This window comes from Ruditapes philippinarum, unplaced genomic scaffold, assembly GCF_026571515.1.
Source record: "Ruditapes philippinarum isolate M1 unplaced genomic scaffold, ASM2657151v2 ctg22018_1_1_1_1, whole genome shotgun sequence".
Lineage (NCBI taxonomy): Eukaryota > Metazoa > Mollusca > Bivalvia > Venerida > Veneridae > Ruditapes > Ruditapes philippinarum.
This window is the reverse complement of record NW_026858211.1, coordinates 1-11,938: the sequence shown is the minus strand read 5'-3', so window position 1 is coordinate 11,938 and position 11,938 is coordinate 1. Positions and strand designations below refer to the sequence as shown.

Below are 11,938 nucleotides of genomic sequence, written 5' to 3'. Positions count from 1 at the left end.
TTTCAATCCGCCATTTTTACAAATGCCCAGCATGGTTTACCCAAAATATGTGCAGGTCAAGGCCGGGAGTAACATCAATGCTTTCACCAAGTAAATGTTTGATCCAAGGCACTACCTCTGATGTGTATCCATACTGTGTATTATATTGAAAGTGTTGCTGTATGTTTATCCCTATAGCCCCACACAGAAAACCAACATGTAATACACCTGAAACAAAAAAAAGAGGTTGTTCTATTTAGCCACACCTATCTTTTCAATTACATAATAAAGATCATAAAGAGCATATTTACCTATGTTTATTTTACGAAAGTTAAAAATTAAATAATAAGTAACACACTCTAACTTTCCCAAGACACCACTCTTATAAAGAGATTTTTGTCTTTAGTTGCAACTTTAAATTCAATCTGATTATTTCAAGCAATTAAGTGTCACAGTTAAAACACAATGCATATGTGAACAATTAAATTCCCAAACCTGAAGCATATGCAAACAAAACTAGAACTATCACTTAATGTGATTAATATCCCTGCAAGACTGCTTTGGAAATGAGCAAGTTACTAGTAACAGAATAACTTGTAAAACAATTGAAATAGAGTTATTTGTGGGCAATTAAAGATAGTTGTGGTTCTTGTATGTTGCATTTCCTTTCACTGTGGTTGACCATTGATAAAGTTTTATTGAATTACTCTGTAATAAGTCCAAAAGGTTACAGTTATTGTGCCGCTGCCTTTCCCCTCTCATTGCCTGGCCTTGACCAAATTGTATGAAGTTGTTTTCGAATTCCAACCAGTAGTTTCAAGATGCTCCGGGGACAAGGAAAAAGAAAACAAAGGGCCCAATAACTTCTAATTTTTCAAGATTTATTAGAGTTCTGGGTTCTTTTGCACCTGCACCTTTACCTCTTCCAATGTTGCTTTGACCATTTGCATGAAGTTTTGTATTGTATTCCAAAACCATTTAGTCTTCCCAAGTACAGTTAAAGACTGTCTTAATGACCCCCTTATATAGCCGACGTTTCTGTCTTTGTTGGACCCATATTAGGTGCGCCGAACAGATTTACCATACCAAATGGTATGTATGTAGCGACCCCTGTTCTAGGTCCGTACAACGGACCATTATTTTAGCACCTGTTACGATAATTTGCGGCCGCTTTGAAAAAAAGCGGAACTTTTGCTAGAGGACTTTAAGCTTAGGGGGGCCCGGCTTGGGCGAAGAAGTCGCCCTTGGATCAGCGACTTCGCCTAAAATAAAACTTTCAAAAGAGATTTTGAAGTCGCCCGTTTTTTTTTATGATTCTGTCATACTTATTTACACCGCTAGGTTCTGTTAACAATTTGTTTAAACCTCTCCAATTTAACAAAACCAATTTTACCATTAATCCGCTAGTTAAAACCGTGTCAACATTTAACAAAGTTCTTATACACGCCGCAAGGCAAAAGCTCACTATGTATATCTTTCTCATTATTGTATCATAAGATTTGAGAAATCAGAAACGCGGCATTTAATCTACGGCAGTGTGCATTGACCAATCGGCCGACACACTAATAACACTGTGGCTGTTTGTTGACAATTACACAAAATGGCCCACAGATTCAATCAATTTTCGCCGATTGAGTGATTAAAGACATCTGCATTATACATAAATTGCTGCGGTGTTTTGGGCGGAGTAAAGATAACAATGCCCAACGTCTTAAAAAGGTGTGGTTTTGTTTCGAAACCCCGATTGTTAAAAATTTTTTCGGAGCACTTATCTTGTAGAAAATTATGTGAAGAGTTGTATCTAATGTTTTATTAATACATTGAACTCCGTAAGTAAAACAGGCTGATTTTTATGATTACAAAATTAAATGTCTCAACATCTCATTAGTAAAATTTGAAATCAAACATTTTTTTACAAACAGATTTATACCATACAATAAAAAAAACTTACATTTTTAATCAACAATATGTAACTTTAAAATACAGTGAAATTGAGAAAACGGATGCTGAGAAAATCGGAACTCTCTTAATACCGGAACGAATAATTTAGTCCCAAATTTTCCCTTCTTTTAAACTATTGTATTAAACATTGACAATACCGGAATCTGTAACAAGAGCTGTCACAGGAGACAGCCAAGCTCGACTAATAAAATACTGGACGCCAGTAAGGAGGACAAAACTATAAAGAAAAACCACAATTATGTATAATTATGTATTAAGTTATTAAGTAAAAAAAATATCATTTTTTAAAATTAATTCCAAGATCAAGGGGAATAATTCTAGAAAAAGTATGCTAAGAGTTATGAACCTTTCACACAACATGTGTGTTAATGATAAGAAATATATATTTGAAGTTTGAAGTAGATACCTTAAAAAGTTTAAAGAAGTTTATAAATATTTCTTAAAGAAAATCCTAAGTTCAAAGAAAGATAAATCTGTAAATATTGCCTTCAAGAGTTACGAACATTGTCACATTAAAATGTAATTGATGATAAGGAATAGTATTTGAAGTCTGAGGTAAGATACCTTTTTAAAACTAAAAAAGTTTTTAGTAAAAAATAACATTTTTTCTTAGTTTTAAAAAAATCTAAGTTTTATGGGGAGATAATTCTTGCAAATATTAGAGTGCTAGAGTTATGAACCTTGCTACATAAGATGTTTGGATGATGATAAGTTACATATATTTTTGAAGTATGAAGTTGATCCCTTTAGAAATAAATAAGTAACAGTAAAAAAATAATATTTTTTAAGGGAAAATTCTAAGTTCAAGGGGAGATAAATCTGACAATATTGGTGCTGAGTTTATGAACCTTGTCACTAAGATGGGGATGATGATAAGGTACATATATTTGAAGTATGAGGTTGATCCTTAAGAAATAAAGAAGTAACAGTAAAAAATAGTATTTTTGAGGAAAATTCTAAAGTTCAAGGGGAGATAAATCTGAAAATATTTGTGCTAGAGTTATGAACCTTGTCACATAAGATGGGGATGATGATAAGGTACATATATTTGAAGTATGAGGTTGATCCCTTAAGAAATAAAGAAGTAACAGTAAAAAAATAGTATTTTTTTAAGGAAAATTCTAAGTTCAAGGGGAGATAAATCTGAAAATATTGGTGCTAGAGTTATGAACCTTGTCACATAAGATGTGGTTGATGATAAGGAACATATATTTGAAGTTTGAAGTTGATACTTTAAGAAATGACAAAGTTATAGTGAAAAATATTTTACTGCACCAAAACTTTAATCTGAATTCTGGACGCGGACGTGGACGCCGGGGCGAGTAGGACAGCTCTCCATATACTTCGTATAGTTGAGCTAAAAACCGAATATCGGACGGTTGATTGGGGACTACAAAGTCAATTATATAGACAATTACCCTGACAATACAGGACGCCGAATGTGTGAATAACATTGTGTATTTATCAATTTGCTGATACGTTAACTGAGCGGTAATGGAACAATGATTGTCTGATTTGTTTATAATGTCTCTTTTCACAGTTTGATTTATTGAAAGGTATAGATGTTACCATTTTATATAAATGCCAAAATGCACGAGGAATTGATCAGTTAAAATCAGTATGAATTACAAATAGAGTATTTTTCTACTGTGTTGCTTTTTGTATATTCATTTCCTAAAATGACAACGCAACGGAAACGACATTTATCGGCGCTAAGTTCTATTCCATGGCCAAAAAGAATTCGACTAGAGCTGTCTACAAGTGACAAAGTTGAATTAATTAAAGACAGTGAAACTTTGCCGAGACCTACTATAAAAATCTGACCAATATGTTATTATTATAAACAAAAAAAGTAAACTGTGTTCGTTAAATCATTACCCATTACCCAAATGTAAACATATGCAGATGTACTCGGACTTGATCGTTATGAGGTAACTGCTGTTCATTTAAATCCAAACTTTGATTGTATTTATATGCAATAATGGGACAAAAACAATTAAAACATATTTTCTTGTATTTTTATCATTTCTTTATTTAGCAATATACGTACACATGATCATGAAAATGCAAATATACAGCATCCTTTGTAAGTCATTGCTCGGTTATAATATAAGATCCTGAACAGCTGAAGGGGACATTGAGAATACCGGACCCCTGAGAAAACCGGACAAAACCCTCAGTCCAAAAGCCGTCCGGTTTTCTCAACTTTCACTGTACTAGAACAATGGTGTAGTTTATAGTCTTCACCAATTATACATGCAATTTTAATACTGTCCAGTTTTTTATAAATGATATTTGGTACGTTTAATATCGATATAAAATATAATTAAACCCTAAGTATGGTACTATCCTGCTTTTCAACAAAATATTGGTATGATATGTTCATATATCCGAATTATGTAGAGACTGTCCACAGTGACTCCCTGTCTATAATGACCTTTTTTCTTTTCTCCCATCGAAGGTCACTGTAAACAGTTTTTACTGTATACTCTGGAGAAGGAAAATGCAACGGACAGCTGGACCGACCGACCAACCAACCACCGGGTGACTCCTATATACCCCCCAAACTTCTTTTCGGGGTTATAACTAAGTTCACTTGTCATGTGTATTGTAACACTTTGCCCTATACTGTGAGGGTGTATACTGGATTGATATTTCTGTTGCTATGAATTGACCTTTATCTTTACAAGACATTGATTGTTTATTTAAAATTACAAAGCATCAATAACAGTGAAAGGTTTAGAGTAATCGAACATTGAATAAGACAAGATAATATTTAACAAGGGCAACATTGTTGCAAAAAATGCCCGTCACAAAAACTTTTGACAGAGATGTGGGCATTATAGATATGCATATAGTAGATATGCTCTAGGCAATATCCCAACAATATCTGGATATTTATCATCTCTAGTGACCTTGACCTTGCAAATATTAACATAAATTACACTTATCACACTTAAGTCATGATAGTTATCATTTGTGTTACAATGCATCAATAAATGATGAATAAATGGTCCCTGACATATCTTCTGTTTCATCTTAACTTTTACCACTCTATGTGAGCAGGGACCTGGATTACAAGCAAAATACTAAGTCTCACAATGGTGACAATTGTGCCAAGTTAAATCCGCCAATGAATGTAGAAAATTTGCTCTGAACAAGCATTTTTCAATGACCTCAAAGTGTGACCTTAACCTTTAACCTAGGGACCTGGTTCATGCACGTGACACTGCTTCTCATAGTTGAAAACATGTCTATGAAGTATCATTAGAATCCCACCACACCAAACGTTACGACAATATGCCAAAACTTTCTATTGTAAATTAGTTGGACAATCTTTAAGGGGATCAGTGCAAGGTGATCTTAACTTTTGACCTCAAAATTATAGGTCACTTACTAGTCAGAACTAACCTCCATTCTTAATCTTAGAACTGTAGGCCAAAGCTGTCTTGTTAATGGTCCGACAAACATTTAAAGGCCAAGGCCATGGTGACCCTGACCTCTGACTATAATTATACAATTACCTTTTGGCAGCAAAAGGGTTAAAGAATTGAGTGACTGACATGTCTGTATAAGATTGTTCTACACTTACTACTATCTATTCCAAGGCAAGCTGTTTCCATTAGCAACACTTTAAGGCATGAATCAATAATAGTTTCAGAATCTTCTAATTTTTGTATTTCTCTAATCATTTGATCATTCATATGATGCCTAAAGAACCACTTCCAATGTTCAGCATCCCAATTACCAGCACCACAAAGCAGCTGAAAAATAATATCCAAGATAACAATGCTCAAAGATGACACAGCAAAAGTTACCACAAATAATTTAATTATTATTTGTAACTGTTTTTGTCTCAGTGTTCTTGATAACATCTACTATATCAAAAGTGAAAATGTTAATGCAAGATACTTTGAAACTAAGTACATGTATAACTCAATATTTCAAAACAGATAATGACTACATAAATAAAAGAAAACAAAGAAATTTGTGACTAATTTTGTTTCAATCAATCTCACATCTAATCCAAAGTTTGATCTCTAGCAAGTTTCATCAAATTAGACACAAATGTTTTTAGTAGAGAAACTATGGAAAACAATAAAACAACTGACAAATAACAGATGACAAAATTTAACGATATTTTTAAAACTCACCAAGACCTCTGTTACCTAAAGAGCTAAAAAGACAAAAGTTTTCAATTTGAAATACTTGTCCACTTACTTGTTTTTTATACATTTTAAATGTTTGCACAGCATGTAAGGTAGTCATTAATCTTAGACTACATTGTAAGTTTTCCGTCCCACTCAACAATAGGCTTACACTTTGATATAAACAAGAGTTGTCGTCCCCACTTGACCGATATGCTTGAAACTCTTGCGGTGTATTCCTGCAAACAAATAAAAGTTATATTACTTGGTTTAAACATATTTGTTGTAAAGATATATATGCATGTTGATAATTGACATATAAAAACAAAAAGGAATTGGACCAAGAGCTGCATTAGCTCATGGTAGTCCCCTCCTTATTAATATATTACAATGTACTTGTAAAATGAGTTAAGTTTTATAAGGTGTACATAACTACTTCCATGTTAAACATATGCAATATTTTTAATAAACCCCGTCCCATAAACATCTAATTTATTTATGTCCTTATTTTCAGTTAAATAAGTAAAATAAAAAATGTGTATGTTTTATTGAAAAATATCTCAACATATTAACTCAGATAACAACTGAATAAATTTAAATACAATTGCATTTCCAGATTTTCTTAAAATAAGTGTTTAACAAAAGAAATTGACCCCATAAATGAAGAAACTTAACTACAATATTCATGTGTATGTTTGAAAGCAGACCTTAATAATTTCTTGGTATGCCAAAACTTATAACAGAATTTTTATGCTACAAATATAGTGTAACATGGCAAGGGTTTAAAACCAAGTTTGCTCCTAAATAATGTGTAACAAGAGGGCCATGATGGCCCTGAGGTCGCTCACCTGTATAAAGGCACCCGGAGCGGGGCCAGTTTAAACCCCAGGGCTTTTATTTGAACAAACTTGGAAGACAACCATTAGAAGATGTTTCACGATGTTAAGTTTTTACTACACACATATAATGAAAAACAACGATCTACCGCTTTTATTTGAACAAACTTGGTAGACACCCATAAGAAGATGTTTCATGCTAAACATCTAAGCTCTAGCTCATTGGGTTTTTTTTAAAAGAAGATTTTTTAAGTTTTTACTATACACATATAGTTAAAATCAATGACACCCCTGGGGCGGGGCCAATTTTGACCCCAGGGCTTTTATTTGAACAAACTTTGTAGACAATTACAAGAATATGTTTCATGCTTAATATTTAAACTCTAGCTCTTTGGGTTCTTTAAAAGAAGATTTTTAAGTTTTTGCTATACAAATATAAGGAAAATCAATAACACCCGGTGCGGGGCCAATTTGACTCCAGGACTTTTATTTGAACAAACTTTGTAGACACTCATTAGAAGATGTTTCATGTTAAATATCTTAGCTCTAGCTCTTTGGGTTCTTTAAAAGAAGATTTTTAAAGTTTTTACTATATGCATATAGGGAAAATCAATGACCCCCTGGGGCGGGGCCAATTTTGACCCCAGGCTTTTATTTGAACAAACTTTGTAGACACTCATTAGAAGATGTTTCATGTTAAATATCTTAGCTCTAGCTCTTTGGGTTCTTTAAATGAATATTTTTAAAGTTTTTGCTATACACATATAAGGAAAATCAATGACCCCCCGGGCAGGGCCAATTTTGACCACAAGGCTTTTATTTGAACAAACTTGGTAAACACCCATTAGAGGATGTTTCATGCTAAAGATCTTAGCTCAAGCTCTTTGAGTTCTTTAAAAGAAGATTTTTTAAGTTTTTACTATATACATTTTGAGAAAATCAATGACCCCCTAGGGCGAGGACAATTTTGACCCCAGGGCTTTTATTTGAACAAACTTGGTAGAGACTCATTAGAAGATGTTTCATGCTAAATATCTTAGCTCTAGCTCTTTGGGTTCTTTAAAAGAAGATATTTTAAGTTTTTACTATATGCATATAGGGAAAACAAGATTGCATTTGAGAAAAATGCTATGCCACCGCATTAATACAACACTAAATAGTAGTGTTGGAACAGATTTTTTTTTGTTTCTATACAATTTTGAAGATTGTCATAATGCATAGATCCCTGACCTATCTTATTCTTATTATCAGATTAGTGGTTAAATCTGTTGTTAACTCAATAAAAGATCAGAGTAGGAATATATCAATGCACTCGAGTCTAGTGAATTTGGTGATGAAGGTCATATTTCACACAGCCTAAATTTCATGACTACATCAAAGAACAGTAAGACACTTTGTCAAAATCTAGGTCAGCTGAAATCAAAGTTCACTTTACGTCTTAATCTGTGCACATGGTTCAAATTTCATAGCTGTACATCAAAGGACAAGAAAGTAGGTCACATCATCAAAATCTAGGTCACCTGATATCAAAATTCAATTTTACAACTAAAACTGTGCACATGGTCAAAATTTCATTGCTGTACATCAAAGGACAAGAAAGTAGGTCACTGTCCCCTTGGGCAAGGCAAAATTTTGGACCCAAGGGTTTAATTCAAAACAATCTTGATACAGGTCCACTGAACAACATTTCAAGTCAAATATCTAAGCTGTAGCTTTCTCCCATTCAGAAAACATTTGTTTTATTTTCTGTTTTTACTATGTGTACATAATGAGAATCACTGCCCCCGGGCAGGGCCAATTTTGACACCAGGGGAATAATTTGAACAACTTTGGAAGAGGACCTATAGATGATATAATATAGCAAACATCGAAGCTCTATGCCTTGTACCTTCAGATAAAATATATTTTTTTATTTTTTTTACTATATATATATATATGTATATATATATACATATAAGGAAAGCCTATGGCCCCCTGGGCGGGGCTAATTTTGACACTAGAGGCAAAATTTGAACAACTTTGGTAGAGTTCCTATAGATGATATCATTTAAAAAATATTTAAGCTCTAATAAAGACAATAAGATTTTTTACTATAAGTATATATTGAAGATACATATAAGGAAAACTAATGACCCCCCGGCGGGCCGATTTTGACCCCAGGGCTATAATTTGAATAGTCTGGGTAGAGGTCTACCAGACAATGCCTTATGCAAAATATCTAAGCTCTAGGCCTTTTGGGTCTTTGGAAGAAGGTATTTTAAGTTTTTACTATATGTACATATAGTGAAAAGCAATGACCCCGGGGCGGGGCCGATTTTGACCCCAGGGCTATAATTTGAACAATCTTGGTAGAGGTCTACCAGACAATGCCTTATGCAAAAAATCTAAGCTCTAGGCCTTTTCGGTCTTTACAAGAAGGTTTTTTAAGTTTTTACTATATGTACATATAGTGAAAATCAATGACCCCCGGGGCGGGGCCGATTTTGACCCAAGGGCTTTAATTTGAACAATCTTGGTAGAGGTCTACCAGACAATGCCTTATGCAAAATATCTAAGCTCTAGGCCTTTTGGGTCTTTACAAGAAGATTTTTTAAATTTATTCTTATAATTCCTTTTGGTTGCCATGGCAACCATATTTCTGCATGGAATGAAATTCTTTGAACAACTTTGGAACCCCTTCACCCAAGGATCAACCCTGCCAAGTTTGGTTGAAATTGGACTAGTGGTTTTTCACAAGAAGATTTTTTAAGTTCACTATATAATCTATATAACACACACACACACAAACAAACACACACACACACACACAGGTGAATCGCTATATGCCACCGCATCGCAGATGCTGCGGTGGCATAATAAAAGATCCCCTGGGGCGGGGCCAATTTTGACTCAAGGGCTTTTGTTTGAACAAACTTGGTGGACACTCATTAGAAGATGTTTCATGCCAAATATCTAAGCTCTAGCTCTTAGGTTTTTTAAAAGAAGATATTTAAAGTTTTTCTTTCGGTTGCCATGGCAACCAGAGTTCTGCATGGAATTAAAGTCTTTGAACAATTTTTAAAGGTGACCATTAAAGGAACATTCCTGTGAAGTTTAGATGAAATTGGCTATGTGGTTTATGAGGAGATGTCATTTAAAGTAAAAGTTTACGGACAGACGCCGTACGGACACCGAACGAAAAGGGATCACAAAAGCTCACCCTGTCACTTTGTGACAGGTGGGCTAAAAACATTAAAAAGACAAATATAATATTTCAGTAGTGTAATAAAGCTGAATGCCACCAGTTTGAAGTTTATTTTTTATAAAAACTTATTCTGATGAGTAAACAATAGCCCTGGTGGCCATTTTGTGCAGGGTAACAGAACATGACAGCTATATACACACCTTTGTATGGTACTGAACACTCCTGTTTAGTTTGATAGAAAGAAGAAATCTCTTCCCCAGGAGTTTGATCTGTGAAAGCCAGAGATAGACAGCAAAGGCAAAAGCAATATATCTCCCAAATTTCTTGGGAAATATAATGACTAAGTATGACCTTGACCTGAGAAAGTTCAAACCTGCACTTTGCACATTGTCTCATTATGGTTAATATTTCTGTCTTAGTTTAAATTTCATTCAGTTCAATAGATACAGAACAGACACGACAATTGGTGGTTTAGGACAACATGTTCTTTAAAAAAATTGTGGAACGATACATGTAGATGGCAGACAAACTGCCATGACAAAATATCATCTCTCAGCACTTTGTACTCTGATGAGCTAAAATAACAGAATGGCATTAATATGTTCCTTATAAAAACATCACTCACTCCCCTAGAACTGTTTCTTTCAAGTATTTGAATCAATGATTCCAAAGATAAGAAAAAAATAAACAAACTCTGAAATGAAAACTTTTCTGTAAAATTTCATATAAATCATAAAAAGTGTTTTTTGTAGACACTTACTCATACTGTATAGATTCTGGAAGAGATTTCACAAGTTGAGGTGGAAGCAGTGTCTCTGCAGTTAATTCTGGTCGTTTCTTCTTTATTTCATCACACTTTTCAACAAATATCTCAAAATTTTCTGTAATGGCTTTCCGATCATAATCAACCATTTTAATTGTTACAAATTCCTTTAAATCTTTCATGCACATCTGAAATGAGAGATGATATCAATTGTTGCTTTAACAAAATATTCTTTTATTATGTTTTTCTGCTTTGCTTCTAAAAAATCACAGTTAAAAATATCTTTCTCTCAAACTTTATAATTTTAGCAATGCAACGTGTTTCATTTGGGTTTATTTAAACATGTATATGACATTATGTCAATGAATCAAATTTTACTATTTATAACAATTTAAATATATGCTTCAAAATATGAAAACAAAGCAATTATCATAGTATTGCAAGCAATCCATAAGTCCCCTACCGGTTAGAACCCCTTCAACATTCTGAAGGGCCATTGGCCATTCACTAGTGTTTCAATTTTTCTCTATTTTAAGTAAATTTGTTGGAAAAGTTCTTTAAAAGTGATCAGAGGAAACAGTTTTTATGAACAGACAGACAGACGGACTGAAGGACACTCTAAAGTTAAATATTTGAAACATCCCTGTTACCAAAATATAACATTTTAAAAGCAAAATTCTTAAAGAGGAGATGACTCTTGAATTAAAGATGCGATTTCATAAAAATTTTCAGCTCTTTTTGACTAATCACAAATATTGTTATATTTGCCATGTTTTAAGCCTATTTGTTGCCTTATTTGTTGCCAAGGCAACTGATATTTTTTCAAAATAGGAAGAACAGATAAGACATGCAAAATCTCAAGACTGCTATCTACCCATATGTCAAGTTTCATAAAAATATTTCCAGTACTTTTTGAGTTATCACTGGATTCAGTTTATGTGTAAAATTTGCCATATTTTTAGTCTATGTATTGCCATAGCAACCAGAATTTTCAACATAGGAAGAAAAGAAAAAAACGTGCATTCCTGTACGAAAAATCAGCATGGATTTTATGTAAAACAGGAAC

At 33.5% G+C, this 11,938-nt stretch overlaps 1 protein-coding gene across 1 annotated transcript; it reads right to left on the bottom strand.

The window, feature by feature from the left end:
- Positions 1 to 40: 40 nt before the first annotated feature.
- Positions 41 to 11,060, bottom strand: LOC132752497 (uncharacterized; the record flags this gene model as incomplete). Its single annotated transcript, XM_060742830.1, has 4 exons — positions 41 to 207; positions 5,534 to 5,705; positions 6,163 to 6,328; positions 10,870 to 11,060. Coding segments are annotated over 4 exons (696 nt in total), but the record flags the coding sequence as incomplete, so codon positions are not given.
- Between the last annotated feature and the right edge of the window lie 878 nt (positions 11,061 to 11,938).